Genomic DNA, 12,751 nt, shown 5'->3' with positions numbered 1-12,751 from the left:
AAAGAAAAAGTTAATTTAAGAGTTTTTGATCCACTTCAGGTCGATATTTTTTTTCGAAAAAGGTGAATTCGCAAAATATCAGTGTTTTTATGTTCAGTTCCTGTTCAAAATGGATGAAAAAAATTGGAAACCACTAAGTATCATCCCTTATCCTTGATAACTCTTCTTATTTTTTAATTTCGATGCAATTTTTTTTTGCAAGTGCAAAATTTGCATCACCAATCCCATGTTTTTGGGTATTCCAACAGAATTTACTAGTTATCAATTTTTATATTAAGTCATAACGATTTCAGTTTTTGAAAACTTTTTTTTCTATTGTCTTTCTTTATTTTTTCAGTGGGGGGGGGGGCTTCGCCCCCCCAACCGGGGAACTTTGTCCCTCTGGGCCCCCTCCCGCAACCTCTCCCACTCCCCCCTCATCAGGCTTTCGTGACGAAAAATAGTATATGTAATTTGGGCGATAGCGTTGGTTCGTGAGTCGTGTAAAGTTTGCAGCACTCGGCGTGGTAAGTCGGAGACGAGACTCGCCGAAGACGCAAACTCGCACTTCTCACCAACCGCCGTTTATCGCCCTCATGACATAATGTGCTATTTTAACAGTGATATTACGTTTAATGAGTGGCCGAACTGTATTTTTTCCGCTTACAAGTAAACGAAAAGGAACTTTTCGATGCAAGGTGAACGTAGCAGCAGTATCAAAAAAATCATTTTCTTTATCAACATAGAGAAAGTGAAAAAGATGGTAAGCACCTGTGTAACAATAATTTGTCACCGTTTGACCCTTCGATATCCACAATTAAAACGACATCGAGATTGGGTCATTGATAAAAATTCTTCTCATTTCTAGTAATTAATTAAACATCATAAAAATGCCGACAACCGCCCAGGCCGATAGAGGTCTATTATCGCAATATAGTATTAAAATGGAACCATCATCACGCAATTACCAGAATTGATGAGTTTTTACGTACATTGAATAATTCATAGGCATTGAATTTATAGTTGTGGTGAGACCTCATTATTATGAACATGAGAATTTCTTTGAAATTTTTACTTCTATCCGACCACTCACAATTGGAGTACATATGTATGTAGACGAATGATATCGCTAAAATATTTTAGCGATATCATTCGTCTAGGAACATTGTGTCAAATGAATGTTTGCATTTTCCTTGTAATGCATGAGATCGATTTCCCCATTGTAAGCTGATATACATACATATATATATGCACAGCGTACATATATGCGTCCATATACACTACATGCGGCTATCCTACTCGCCTCTTCTCTGAGAGGCCACTGCGTCAAATCGGAGGGGACTAGGTACCTCTGGGTTTAACCCAACTTTTTGAAATGGGCGATTCCACAATTCTTTTTTTTTTATCGTTATTTTACATCGCTTCGACCCGGTTAGGGTATACTGCTATGATGATCAAGACTTCAAATGGTTAGATCGCACCATTCTACCCGGCCGGGATTTGAACGCGGAACCTTTCGCATGTGAGGCAACGACCCGTTGCGCCAAGCCACCGGGGATGTTCCACAATTCGGGAGTTCAGGACGCCACGCACACCACACACATTTCGCGATGTTAAAACCCAGAGGTAGTTTCCGGGTAGAACCCGGAAAGAATGTGATTGATGGTACTCTACGCGATGAGATTCTCTGCATTTAATCCCACACGTTTACGGGGTACCCTATTCAATTTTCGGTAAATAGCTAAAATAACAACTCCAAGTTACAATTGAAAATTAAAATGGATATGATAAAAATAATTAAAAATAAGTTGATGGCGGCGATTCTTAGAATGTAAGATCTCTGTGGAGAAAGTACAAATTTGGTATATTTTATTATTAACAGTATCTCAGCTTTAGAATAGGACCAATCAACCCCTAAGTCTGGACATAACCCGGGTGCCGAAAATGACTAAGCTCCGCATACAGAACGGTAGAGGAAGGTCTTTTTGATACCATTTCCTACTATGCATAGCGTAATATAGCGTTCTATGAGTTGTTATTAATCCGCTCTTTTTACTGTAGAGAACAGAAAAATTGTTATATTTGTCAAAGTATTATATTGGAATTTGCAGACTTTCCTCCCCAATTGTATGAAGTGTACAAATTATTGCGATCAACTATTTGGATCAGATCTCGTACCGAATGTATAAATTATTCCGGGTCGTAATAGTTGCTGAGAATCGTGTAAAATTTAAGAACCCGATCAGATCTTGGAGCGGAGTAGGTGAATAAAAACTTACTCAGTTTAGATCCGACCGACCCCCACGTCCTCCACCATATTTCAGCACCACAATGTTGAAGTTCATGCTACGCGCACTCTACACCTTACACATGTGCCCTGTTGATCCTGTTGATGTGGTAAAGTCTGTGGTCGACGCAATGCCAAACCAAGATACCCAGACCAACAGACTGTGCTAATGCGGGAGCCATGCTTGACATATTGTTCTGTTTTGGAGATAAGTGTGTTGGCCGTACGATCGGGTACTACGACGACTATCAATCACCTCATTGTTTCGAACTCACGAGACGTCCAAGTCTTCTTTCCACCCCAACACAACTCATCAGCACATCGACTACTACACCCCTACCCCCTAACTTAAGAAGCGTCTTAAGAGAAAATTGATGAAATGTAGTGAATCAAACCTCTATAATTAAATATTAGCAAATTTTCTACTATAAATGTTTATTTATCGATTCATTTTCAACTTTCTCTGTATGAGCCATTCCATGTTAAATGAATCAATAACTGACCCTCACCGTCTTAGAAATTGATTGCAATTCTCTTCAACTTTTGGAGACTAAAAAAACTATCTTCCAATATTTTTTTCAGATTTTTTTGACAACCCATTTCATAGATTTGAATTTTCTTCGTTTTTACATTTTCTTCCAATAACTCGAGTTCCATTCATCCCATTTTTATTTATTGAGCGTCAAAATGTTTGATTTTCCACAAATTGCTGATTTATGGAACGAATAGTCACAATTCACCTAACCAGAACTCAAATACTTTTTTCAATTCAATATTCCAGAGAGTATACCTATGCGAAAAACTTGTAATTGGCTAATTGTTTTCAGAAGAGCTGGTCGTACGGATAATGTCCTTATAGGTTATGCACTACGTTCCTGATTTGTAGAGAGTGGAGGCACCATAGCCTTTTCTCCCTCTCAGCACACACCGGCACCCTACCGGCGGCAGGGATTGGTAGGGCTTTCTTGTCAGAGAGTTAAGACCTCAGCGCGGTTAATCTCTTGCGGGAGAGGGTAGCATACGTGCGCAGCCTCATGGCGCTCATCTCAACTACCACGCGCCATAGTTCAAATTTTATTTCTTAACCTAGTACTCTGGTTTCTCATTTTCTACTTATAAAATATTTTTTATTCCAAAATTCATAAGATCGATTTTTGTTTTATTGATGTTATCATTTTTTTTTATTTAAAATCTTTTATTCCTGTTATTTAATTTGTAAGTTCTAAATACATTTTTTATGCTTTCTTACAAACGTCCGTAGGATACTATAGAATAACATAAAATCTGTCTTTATGGGAAGAACGCGATGGAAACTCATCTGAGCACTTGATCCTCTTGCCATGGAGTCGTCCATAACACGTGTCCAAGTGTTTGACTAAACCAAACTCTGATTGTATGTGTTTCCACCATCACTGCGAGAAGGTGTCCTGAACGAAAGGAGATGCCAAGCAGAAAATGTTTTCTTCTTCGAGGGAAATATAATACAGATCCACAAGAATAAACAAATTTGCATTGAACTCCCGCAAAAACTTACACAAGATTACGCGATAAAAGCCTCAAATTGGTGTTGTACTAGCTCTCTGGTTTGCATATATGGCCTTCAATTCCTCATATAATGAGAACCAGTTTTTTGAAGAGTTATTGGTGTTGATATAAAAACAGTTGCTTGAGTTCAAAACATGGAATATGTACACTTAAAGATTCTTCTTCCTCAATAACATGAAGAAATTCCAAGCTGTATGCACCAACTATAGAACAGTAAATAATAATTGCAACGGGCATCCATTCGATAACTGGCATTAAATACCTGAGTCAGGAGATGTCGATTCACTTTAAACAGTCCATGTGCTCCGAATTTATAATTACATTGAGCTCTCATCATAATGAGTTGCACCATTTTCTTAAAGCTCTTACTCTGTTCCGGCCACTGACACGAGTAGATCGTATCAGCTATATTTTGTGTCTATGAACATTACTTGAATGAGTTTTCTGATATTTATTTTGCTTTTTGATTTATCAATGGAAATTAATTGCTCACCCAGTGAGAAATATTTTCAGCAGAGTTACAATATATGAGGGGCTGCGAGATGATAGCTACAACCTGAACCAGCGTTACGAAAGCGCTCCCCAGTTGTAGCTTAGATAATTCCTTCAAGAAGAATACATTAAAATCAACATAACCACATATTTACATACTTATAGATAATATGATAAATTTTTACCGATCGCAGGGAAATCACGCAAACACATAGATTGGCACTAGTCAACAGTGTTGTCAAGTATATTAGTGGGTTGAAAATTTCTTCAATTCTCCGACAGTATCTGCAACATTTATGGGTATGAGGCCCAAAGAGCTGCCCTAACACGGTACTTTACATATATATTCAATATTTACGAGAGTAATTCACAATGTTGTTCGCCGACATGATTCAATCTTCTTAATAATCGGCGATCGAACGTTTTGAGATTACTGTACAGTGTCATTTCTCCAAATTTATTACCTACAGTCTTTGAAGAAAAGAAATAGATGAATAGGACCAATCAGTAATATGAAGAACAATTTCATGAAAAATGACAGAACAATTACGAAAACGGTACCTCCAATAATAAAGATACAATTGTTGTCGACTGATGGAAAAGAGTGTCGACACCGAGATATGAAATCATGAGGAATAATGTACAGCTGAATTCGAAAATTGTGCACAAGATATACCTTGGTACGCTATCAACTTTGAATGGATATCGTATGAACAGAAGCCCCATGTTTGAATCTACGGGCATGTTATCAGCACCAAACACCAAATGGTGGATTCTGCGCCTGTATTGATAGAATAATTTAAAGTTTTTGATGGAGTTTATTATAAGTGATGAGCAATAATCAAAATATAATTTTATAAAATTACGCAATTGGCAGGATAATATAAAGAGCTCCTAGTGTGAAGATCAAAATTGCATAAAATACAGTGAAGAAAATACTTCTCCTCGCGGTGTCAATGAACATATCATTGACACCCTCTCTCAATTCTCTTGTCCATGAACTTTTCAAGTCTTCTAATAATTCTTTGATTTTCTTCGTTGAACTATGCATCAATATTCCCTGTATTAAATTAAGGGCCATATCTAATTATTGCAAGTACAACAATAGTACATTTTTGCGCAGCGTGAGTAAAGTTCAAAGACATTCGTGATGTGAATTGATAGTTTATTTTGTCTGAATTCCATTTTACTCGTGACTTTGAGCTCAGTGGATTGAGTTAGCAAAAAAAAATACATTGTTTCTCTTCTAACTATAAACTTTGAGGTTTTCAATTTCAGTTACTGCATTAGCTGTGAAGACGAAAGTCATAATTATTATTCTATCACTTCAACACCTCCGTTCAATCCTGAATATCTAACTGAGGTAATTCAATTTTTTTCAATCCGTTCCACAACTTTTCTTCAGACTCATTGGATGGGAAAAATTCTAAAACGTTTGGATGAGCTTAGCTAATATCAATAATTGCATCAAAATTATTGTATTGATCAGATATTGCAAAATTCATGGTGATAACGTTTTTTTCTTCGGAGCTGATGCGTGTCCCAATCTTATTTTTATCCATAAATCTTCTATTTCAATTAGCATTTCAGCTCAATCTTTTTCGAGAACAGGCAGCGCGACAGAAACCATTTGACAGATTACATATTACTACTACATATTTTTTTTCTCCTATTTTCATCTCTACCAATTTCATTGGTAGTAGGCTCCCGAATGGATCTCAATCTATCTTTTTTAAAAATGAATACATAAGGACTACCATCAATTCCTTCAATTTTCTTGGACATTCCTTGACTTTCCTAGAAATTTCTATCATTTTCGTGTGTTACAATCCTAACTACAAGCCAAAGTTTCAAAAGGTTTCCCTAAGTTTTACACATGTCATAATGCGCAAAAGTGAATTCCAACCAAAAAAATGGAAAAACATAAATATCTTCAAACTTTTCAATGGGATGGTACACATATTTTGTTAGATGTAGATAGATGACATCAAGATGGACATTTTGAAAAAAAAAATGAAATCGGACTAGCAGTTTTTGAGATATTGAGCAAAAAAGTTTCACCTACAAAGTTGAATATCTCCGAAACTAATGGTCCGATTCCGTTCATCTACAATCCCAAACTTTGATATCATAATACCTAAAATCATACCAAGTTTCAAGTTTCTAACTCAATTATTTTTTAAGTTATCATGCATATAAGCAATTTCAGTGAAAAATCGACGATAAAACTGCATTGCTCGGGGTGGAATTTTTTTTTTTCGATCCAATTGAATAGGTATCATCATGACGAGTATTATGAAAAAAAATTGGAATCCGTCGCATGGTTAAGGAGATATCGGCAAAAAACGATTTTTGAGGAATCGCTATATGTTAGGAATCGCTCAATCGATCGAGCTGAAATTTAGCACAAATTTGACTATCAGTATTACCAATTAGCAGCCAGAATTTCAGCATCTTTGCTCTCATCGTTCTCAAGTTATAGGGACAGTTCTGGACAACCGGACATGAATGTGTAAACACATACCTATACATACAGACATTTTTTAAAAACATCATTTCTTCACGTTTCATGACATTTAAGGCATTTCCACCGAAAATTAGGAAATCGAAAAAAATCATGATTACAAAGCTTCCATTCGGAAGCAAAAAAGAAATTACAAAATAAGCAAAACAAAACTGTTGAGCCGATTACAGATTTTTGAACGAGGGCTTCTTCTTCTGACATAAACTTTCAAAAACAACCGTTTTTTTCTCAAGTTTTATTCAAATACACTTCCCGATACTAAAGACGGAAGTTTATATGGCGGCCCACATCTCGTGACGTCCTGACATTGTTGGATAGGATTTTGGAGTAGTTAAGAGGGCAACCCGGATGATTCTCAATATTAGTTTATCTGTGCTAAAAATACTTCAAAAAATCTGTAAGAAATCCACAGAGGTAGAGACGTACAGAATTGTTCCAGACTCATACGTTTCTAACAATTTACTGTAAATATATACCGCGAACCATCCTAGAATTGTGGTGAAAATCATCGGAATTATCTCCAGCGTGTTATATGGATCATGGTCCCATTCGTGTATCGCTTTATTAACCAAACCTAAAATACTGAAAAACACTGCCGCAAAAGTTAGTGAAAAAACCATTTCATTCTTTTTTTTATTTGCTGGCGTTTTGTCAAAAACACTATGAATGTCGGATAATCCCAATGTTCGCAAAAGAGTGTCAGACACTTTGAACATTTCGTTAAAGCCAATTTTCAATAGATAACTCTTTTTATAAAATATTGAAAATTTTTTTAGCAGATCCTGATGTTTTTTAGAGATTGTTGGTTTCGAAACGAGATTCTTCTCCTGCATTTTTATATAGCTTAATATCTTCAATGAAGAGAAAAACTTTGGAATCGCAACGGCTGTATGAGTAACTCACGCACTTCCTTGCAAGCTCACTTTATTCTTGTGTGGAAAATGGACAACCTTCCACCTCAATTTTTATTATCGATCACTCAGTCAATGTAATTTCGCAGCACAATCTCCAATTTTCAAGACCAATCAATTCGTTGACCATTTTTTTATGATCCCAACCACTTTCGTTTTATGACATGATCCCGAGTATTGTTTATTCGAGAATTTCAATGGTAATTTTCTCGACTTTCGTTTTGTTGTGTCCGACGTAATTCGCTGCAATTGTTTAGATAGGTTCCTATCCCATTATTCGACAACAAATGTGTCGCTGAAAGAAAAACATTTGAAAAAATTTTTTGATCGTTTCTCGACTGTTTACATCTGCACCCTTGAGACATTCCTCGTGCTAAAGAACAATTTGCTGGCACATGAAATTTAAATGATAATTTTCGGAATCGTAATGAGTGGTTGCCCGTAAAAAATGTTTTCGGAAAATTGCAAACACTGGCCACATTTTTGGATAAATAAATCCTTTTTTCATATAACAATAGCTCATTATTTAATTGAACTAAGCATAAATAATTCAATATTAAATTGTTGCATGAAAATTATTGATTATATAAACTAATGAGATTCACGGAAAAAAAAACCGAATGGGGTATATTTTACACAAATCAGGTATATTTCAAATTCGGATCGAGAACAATATATCTAAATCTAGTATTTTATTTTTTCTCAAATGGGGGATGGGTCATTTCAATTCAAAGATGTATTCTTTCGTATTGGGTTCGCTTGTCACGTTTAATATAAGGGTTAGGATATAAGGGTCAGAAAATAACGGTCAGGCAATCAGTGTTAGGAAACGGGAGCGTCAGAATATTAGGGTCAAAAAATGAGGATCAGAAAGTAAGAGTGAAAAATGGGTCAAGCAATGAGGATCGGGAAATGAGTCTGGAAAAGGCAGGGCCAGAATGTAAAGGTGAAAGAATGAGAGTAGAAAAATGAGAGTCAGAATATTAAGGTCAGGAAATTAAGGTGAGAACATGAAAGTACAAAAGTGGGTGTCAGGCTACGATGGTCGGAAGGTAAACCCGAGTGGAAATTCTGTTCAGGTCTCGATCAGAAACTGATCAAGTCCGATCCGAAACTCTGATCAGGCATGTTACGCCTCTGCCTTGTTTTTCCACGAGGGTTTCTCCGCCTTCCATCATTAGGCATTAATTAAATTTAATTGTTTGAGAGAAAAAATTAGTAACTTCCTAGCCGGGAATCGAACCCGGGACCTCCCAATCTCGCGTCGGGTGCTCTTACCATCTGAGCTACCAGGACACTTACGAATTTCACTCTCAAATTGACTCATACCCGAGTGGAAATTCTGTTCAGGTCTCGATCAGAAACTGATCAAGTCCGATCCGCAACTCTGATCAGGCATGTTACGCCTCTGCCTTATGTTTTTCCACTAGGGAAGGCCACAAGGGAAAAGTAAAAATATAAGGGTAAAAAACTAAGGACCAGCAAGCAAGGGTTAGAAAAAAAAGGCAAAATATCCCACGTACGAAATGCCAGTGTTGTAGAAACGGGCCAAGCCTGGCACAGGTCTGGGCGCCCAGGCTTGGACCGAGGTTCGGCCATCCCTGGGGACCAGGGCTTGAGTCTCGGGGGAAGGGCGGGTAACCGAGCCTTGATTGACAGATCTGGCCCAGCCTTGGCCGGGCATTGGCATGCCGGACCTCGATAACCAAGCCTCAGCCAGCGGTGGCCCGGAGCTTGGTCATTGGGCTCCAGCCGTTGGTGTAATTGTAAGGGTTAAGTCGTAAGGGTGAGATGATGAGAATGGAATCATAGGGGTGGAATCATAAGGGTAAAATCTGAAGAGTAAAATTGTAAGGGTCAAATCGCAATAATGGAAAGGGGCGAAAAAATCATAAGGCTGACATTCTGAGGGTTGAATGGTAAGGGTGGAAACTTGAGGGTAAAATATTAAGGGTGTAATCGTAAAAAAATGGTGACATTGTAGGTGTTGAAGTCATATGTTACTCGCTAATTATTACGANAAAGAATAATCGTCATTCAACAGTAATCCTAATTGTTACAATTATTATTGTAATTAATAATAATAATTATTATTATTCATTATTGAATTAATTTACCGATTAAACTGTAGTTGAATCACTTAATATTTCTATCAACTGAATAATAAAACATTCAAGTCGAAAAAAACCGAGATGGAATTAATATGGAAGATTTGAAGTAGAGGTTTTACGAATTGCGCGGTAGACTAGTGGTTAGGGCGTCGGATTAGTAGTCGTGAGGTCGTGGGTTCGAGCCCACGTTAGGGGGTAATATTTTAAGTTAACAAAATCGGTTTTTCAGCGATGATTGCGTTAGGGTTTGGTAGGTAGGGCACAATCAATACTAAAAATCATCCTAAAAAATGTTAATTAGTTTGTTTTTGTTATTATTGATAATTGACCAGTTTGGCAGCCAGTGCGGCACCAGTCGCATGCCGGTATTGATTTTTTTTCCTCGTTGAACCTATTACGAATGCTGAGGAGTAATATTAAATTACTTGTATTTCAATCACCCATATTATCATATTCATGTAATTAAGTAATGTTTAATTGAGCCTGGCCAACGACTGGCAATCAACGCTGGGCCGAGATGGGCGCCCAGACCTGGCCCGATGTTATCATTCCAGGTTTCCACCAAGTCCGGCGCGATCCCGGTTGAGGAACGGGTCCCGAAGTTCGGCAGGCCGGCCACCGGGCTTGGGCCAAGCTCGGCCCATTCGTTTTTTCGTACGTGGGATAAGGGCCCTTATTTTCTGACCCTCATTTTTTTATCATGATATTCTGCCTCTTATTGCTTGATCCTTATTTTCTATCCCCCACTTTTTCACCCTTATATTGTGATCCTCATTACTTGACCCTTACTTTCTGACTCTCAATTTTTCACTCTTATATTCTAACTTTTATTGCCTAAGCCCCACTTTTGTACTCTTAGCTTTTGACTCTCACGGCCTAACCCTCACATTCACATTCATGGCTGACCTTTATTTGCTAACGCTTATTTTCAGACTCTGATTTCCCGACTCGCACTCTTTCACCCGTTCCTTCTGACGCTTATGTCTGATTCTTACATTAAACTTACAACCGGGCCTGCTATGAAAAAATACATCCTTGAATTGAAATAATAATCCCCTATTGGCAAAGAAAATATACTAGATTCAGATATATATTCTCCACTCCGGTAAATTGGAGGTGTGGGATCATACACCACTTGAGTTCAAATCTGTGTGCCTCCAAATTGTTTAATTTTTCAATTTCGTAAAGCTGATGGGCAGCGTATGGCATTCCGTTTTCCATGTAATTTGTACCTTAAAAACCATCTAAAGTTCACCAAGTAGATAACCGGGGGATAATATAGAATATGAACATACTGGCGGAAAAATAACTTTTTTCATTGAACCGAAATGTTTTTTTCAGGTTCTTCTTGCTCATCAATCCGGCTCAGGGCTCTATGAAAAGCAGTAAAAACAGACAATACATATCTTTCGAAGCGAAAGTAGTCAAATTTATGGAAGGGGTTGAAAGATAGCAGTGCTGGTCGATACCAACTGTGCCAACCGGACACTATAAATATGATGATTCACATTCATATTTCTCCTCGAATTCGTACTCTACATGATGATTGTATTAGTAGATAATAATAAAAGTTTACATTGCATTGCCAAAGAAAAAAAAAATATATATATATATATCAATTTGACATTATCCACTCATTTTTCAGTTATTAATTCCATGCATGAAATTTTTAAGCGCACAACACGCCATAACGGGAACAAACAAATCGAAAATTACTTCGAAGCAGAAAACTCAAGGAAGAATCAAAAACACCAAACGTAGAAAACTTAAAACTAAAAAGTCAAGGGACAGGGGAAATTTAAAACAGATGAGGAGGCTAAACTAGACATTTACCGGAAATTTTGCTCGCGCTGCTCAACGGGTCGGTTATGGAGGGAGGTGTAGGTTCAAGTGGAAAATGGGTTACTGGGCTCTTATAATAAAACACGGAAAACTTAAAATTGAATACTGAAATGTATAGGTCTATCTTGTCAAAATTTCAAATAATCCATCTAATAAGCAAATCAAAAAAAGAGAAACAAAACAAGATTCACCCTAAGAGAGAGAAATACAAAAATTATATAATGGAAAAAAAATTATAAACATAATTGACTCTATAACTGCAGAGTAGACAAATAAGCAGAAAGAGAAAGCCAATGCCCAAATAAATTGCCTCAACTTCTATCGCTATAAAATGACCGGAAGCGCGACGGTAGACGCAAAAAAATAATTACGACAAATGTAACTCATGGTAATAACGCCAAAATCGGTACAAATAACGATCCCTAGTTTACTAAATGAATTCCTTCTAAATTCCTAGCTATAAACATAATTAATAAACCCGAAAGGAATTAGAACAAAGCGCAATGCAGCGCAATATACGCCGACCATGTACCAAGAATGTACTTGAATTCCTAACACAACAAATTGGGATTCGCTTTAACTATAAAGCATACGTAGTAAATACATACGAAATGTCGAATACGCCAAATACAGCCCTCTACACTCATCGGTACCGGACCTTGAGTTCCTACTCGCCAAAACGGTACCATATTCCTATATATAGGAATAGGTTGAATATATTCAACCTCACTAAGATGACATGAATACTCTATCATTTCTCTCTATATAATAAAAAAATCTTTCAGCCTCTTGAAATTCAGGCGACGCCTCCCAATATCCCACGTACGAAAAAACGAATGGGCCGAGCTTGGCCCAAGCCCGGTGGCGGGCCTGCCGAACTTCGGGACCCGTTCCTCAACCGGGACCGCGCCGGACTTGGTTGAAACCTGGAATGATAACATCGGGCCAGGTCTGGGCGCCCATCTCGGCCCAGCGTTGATTGCCAGTCGTTGGCCAGGCTCAATTAAACATTACTTAATTACATGAATATGATAATATGGGTGATTGAAATACAAGTAAT

General features: G+C 37.4%; 1 protein-coding gene and 1 non-coding gene across 2 annotated transcripts; both read right to left on the bottom strand.

Moving 5' to 3' along the window:
* Positions 1-3,844: 3,844 nt before the first annotated feature.
* LOC107042007 (odorant receptor 67b) lies at positions 3,845-7,543 on the bottom strand. Its single transcript, XM_015262856.2, has 8 exons — positions 7,304-7,543; positions 5,170-5,363; positions 4,865-5,084; positions 4,662-4,774; positions 4,489-4,588; positions 4,305-4,415; positions 4,074-4,229; positions 3,845-4,014 (listed from the first exon to the last, which is right to left on the bottom strand). The coding sequence occupies exons 1-8, from the start codon at positions 7,541-7,543 to the stop codon at positions 3,961-3,963; spliced, it is 1,188 nt and encodes a 395-aa protein (XP_015118342.2). The 3' UTR covers positions 3,845-3,960.
* Positions 7,544-8,960: 1,417 nt separating this feature from the next.
* On the bottom strand, positions 8,961-9,034 carry Trnas-cga. The gene has a single exon. It is a non-coding gene; the product is annotated as a tRNA-Ser (tRNA).
* Between the last annotated feature and the right edge of the window lie 3,717 nt (positions 9,035-12,751).

This window comes from Diachasma alloeum, unplaced genomic scaffold, assembly GCF_001412515.2.
Source record: "Diachasma alloeum isolate Michigan unplaced genomic scaffold, Dall2.0 Dall_scaffold_00401, whole genome shotgun sequence".
NCBI lineage: Eukaryota > Metazoa > Arthropoda > Insecta > Hymenoptera > Braconidae > Diachasma > Diachasma alloeum.
This window is presented reverse-complemented; position numbering and strand designations above follow the sequence as displayed.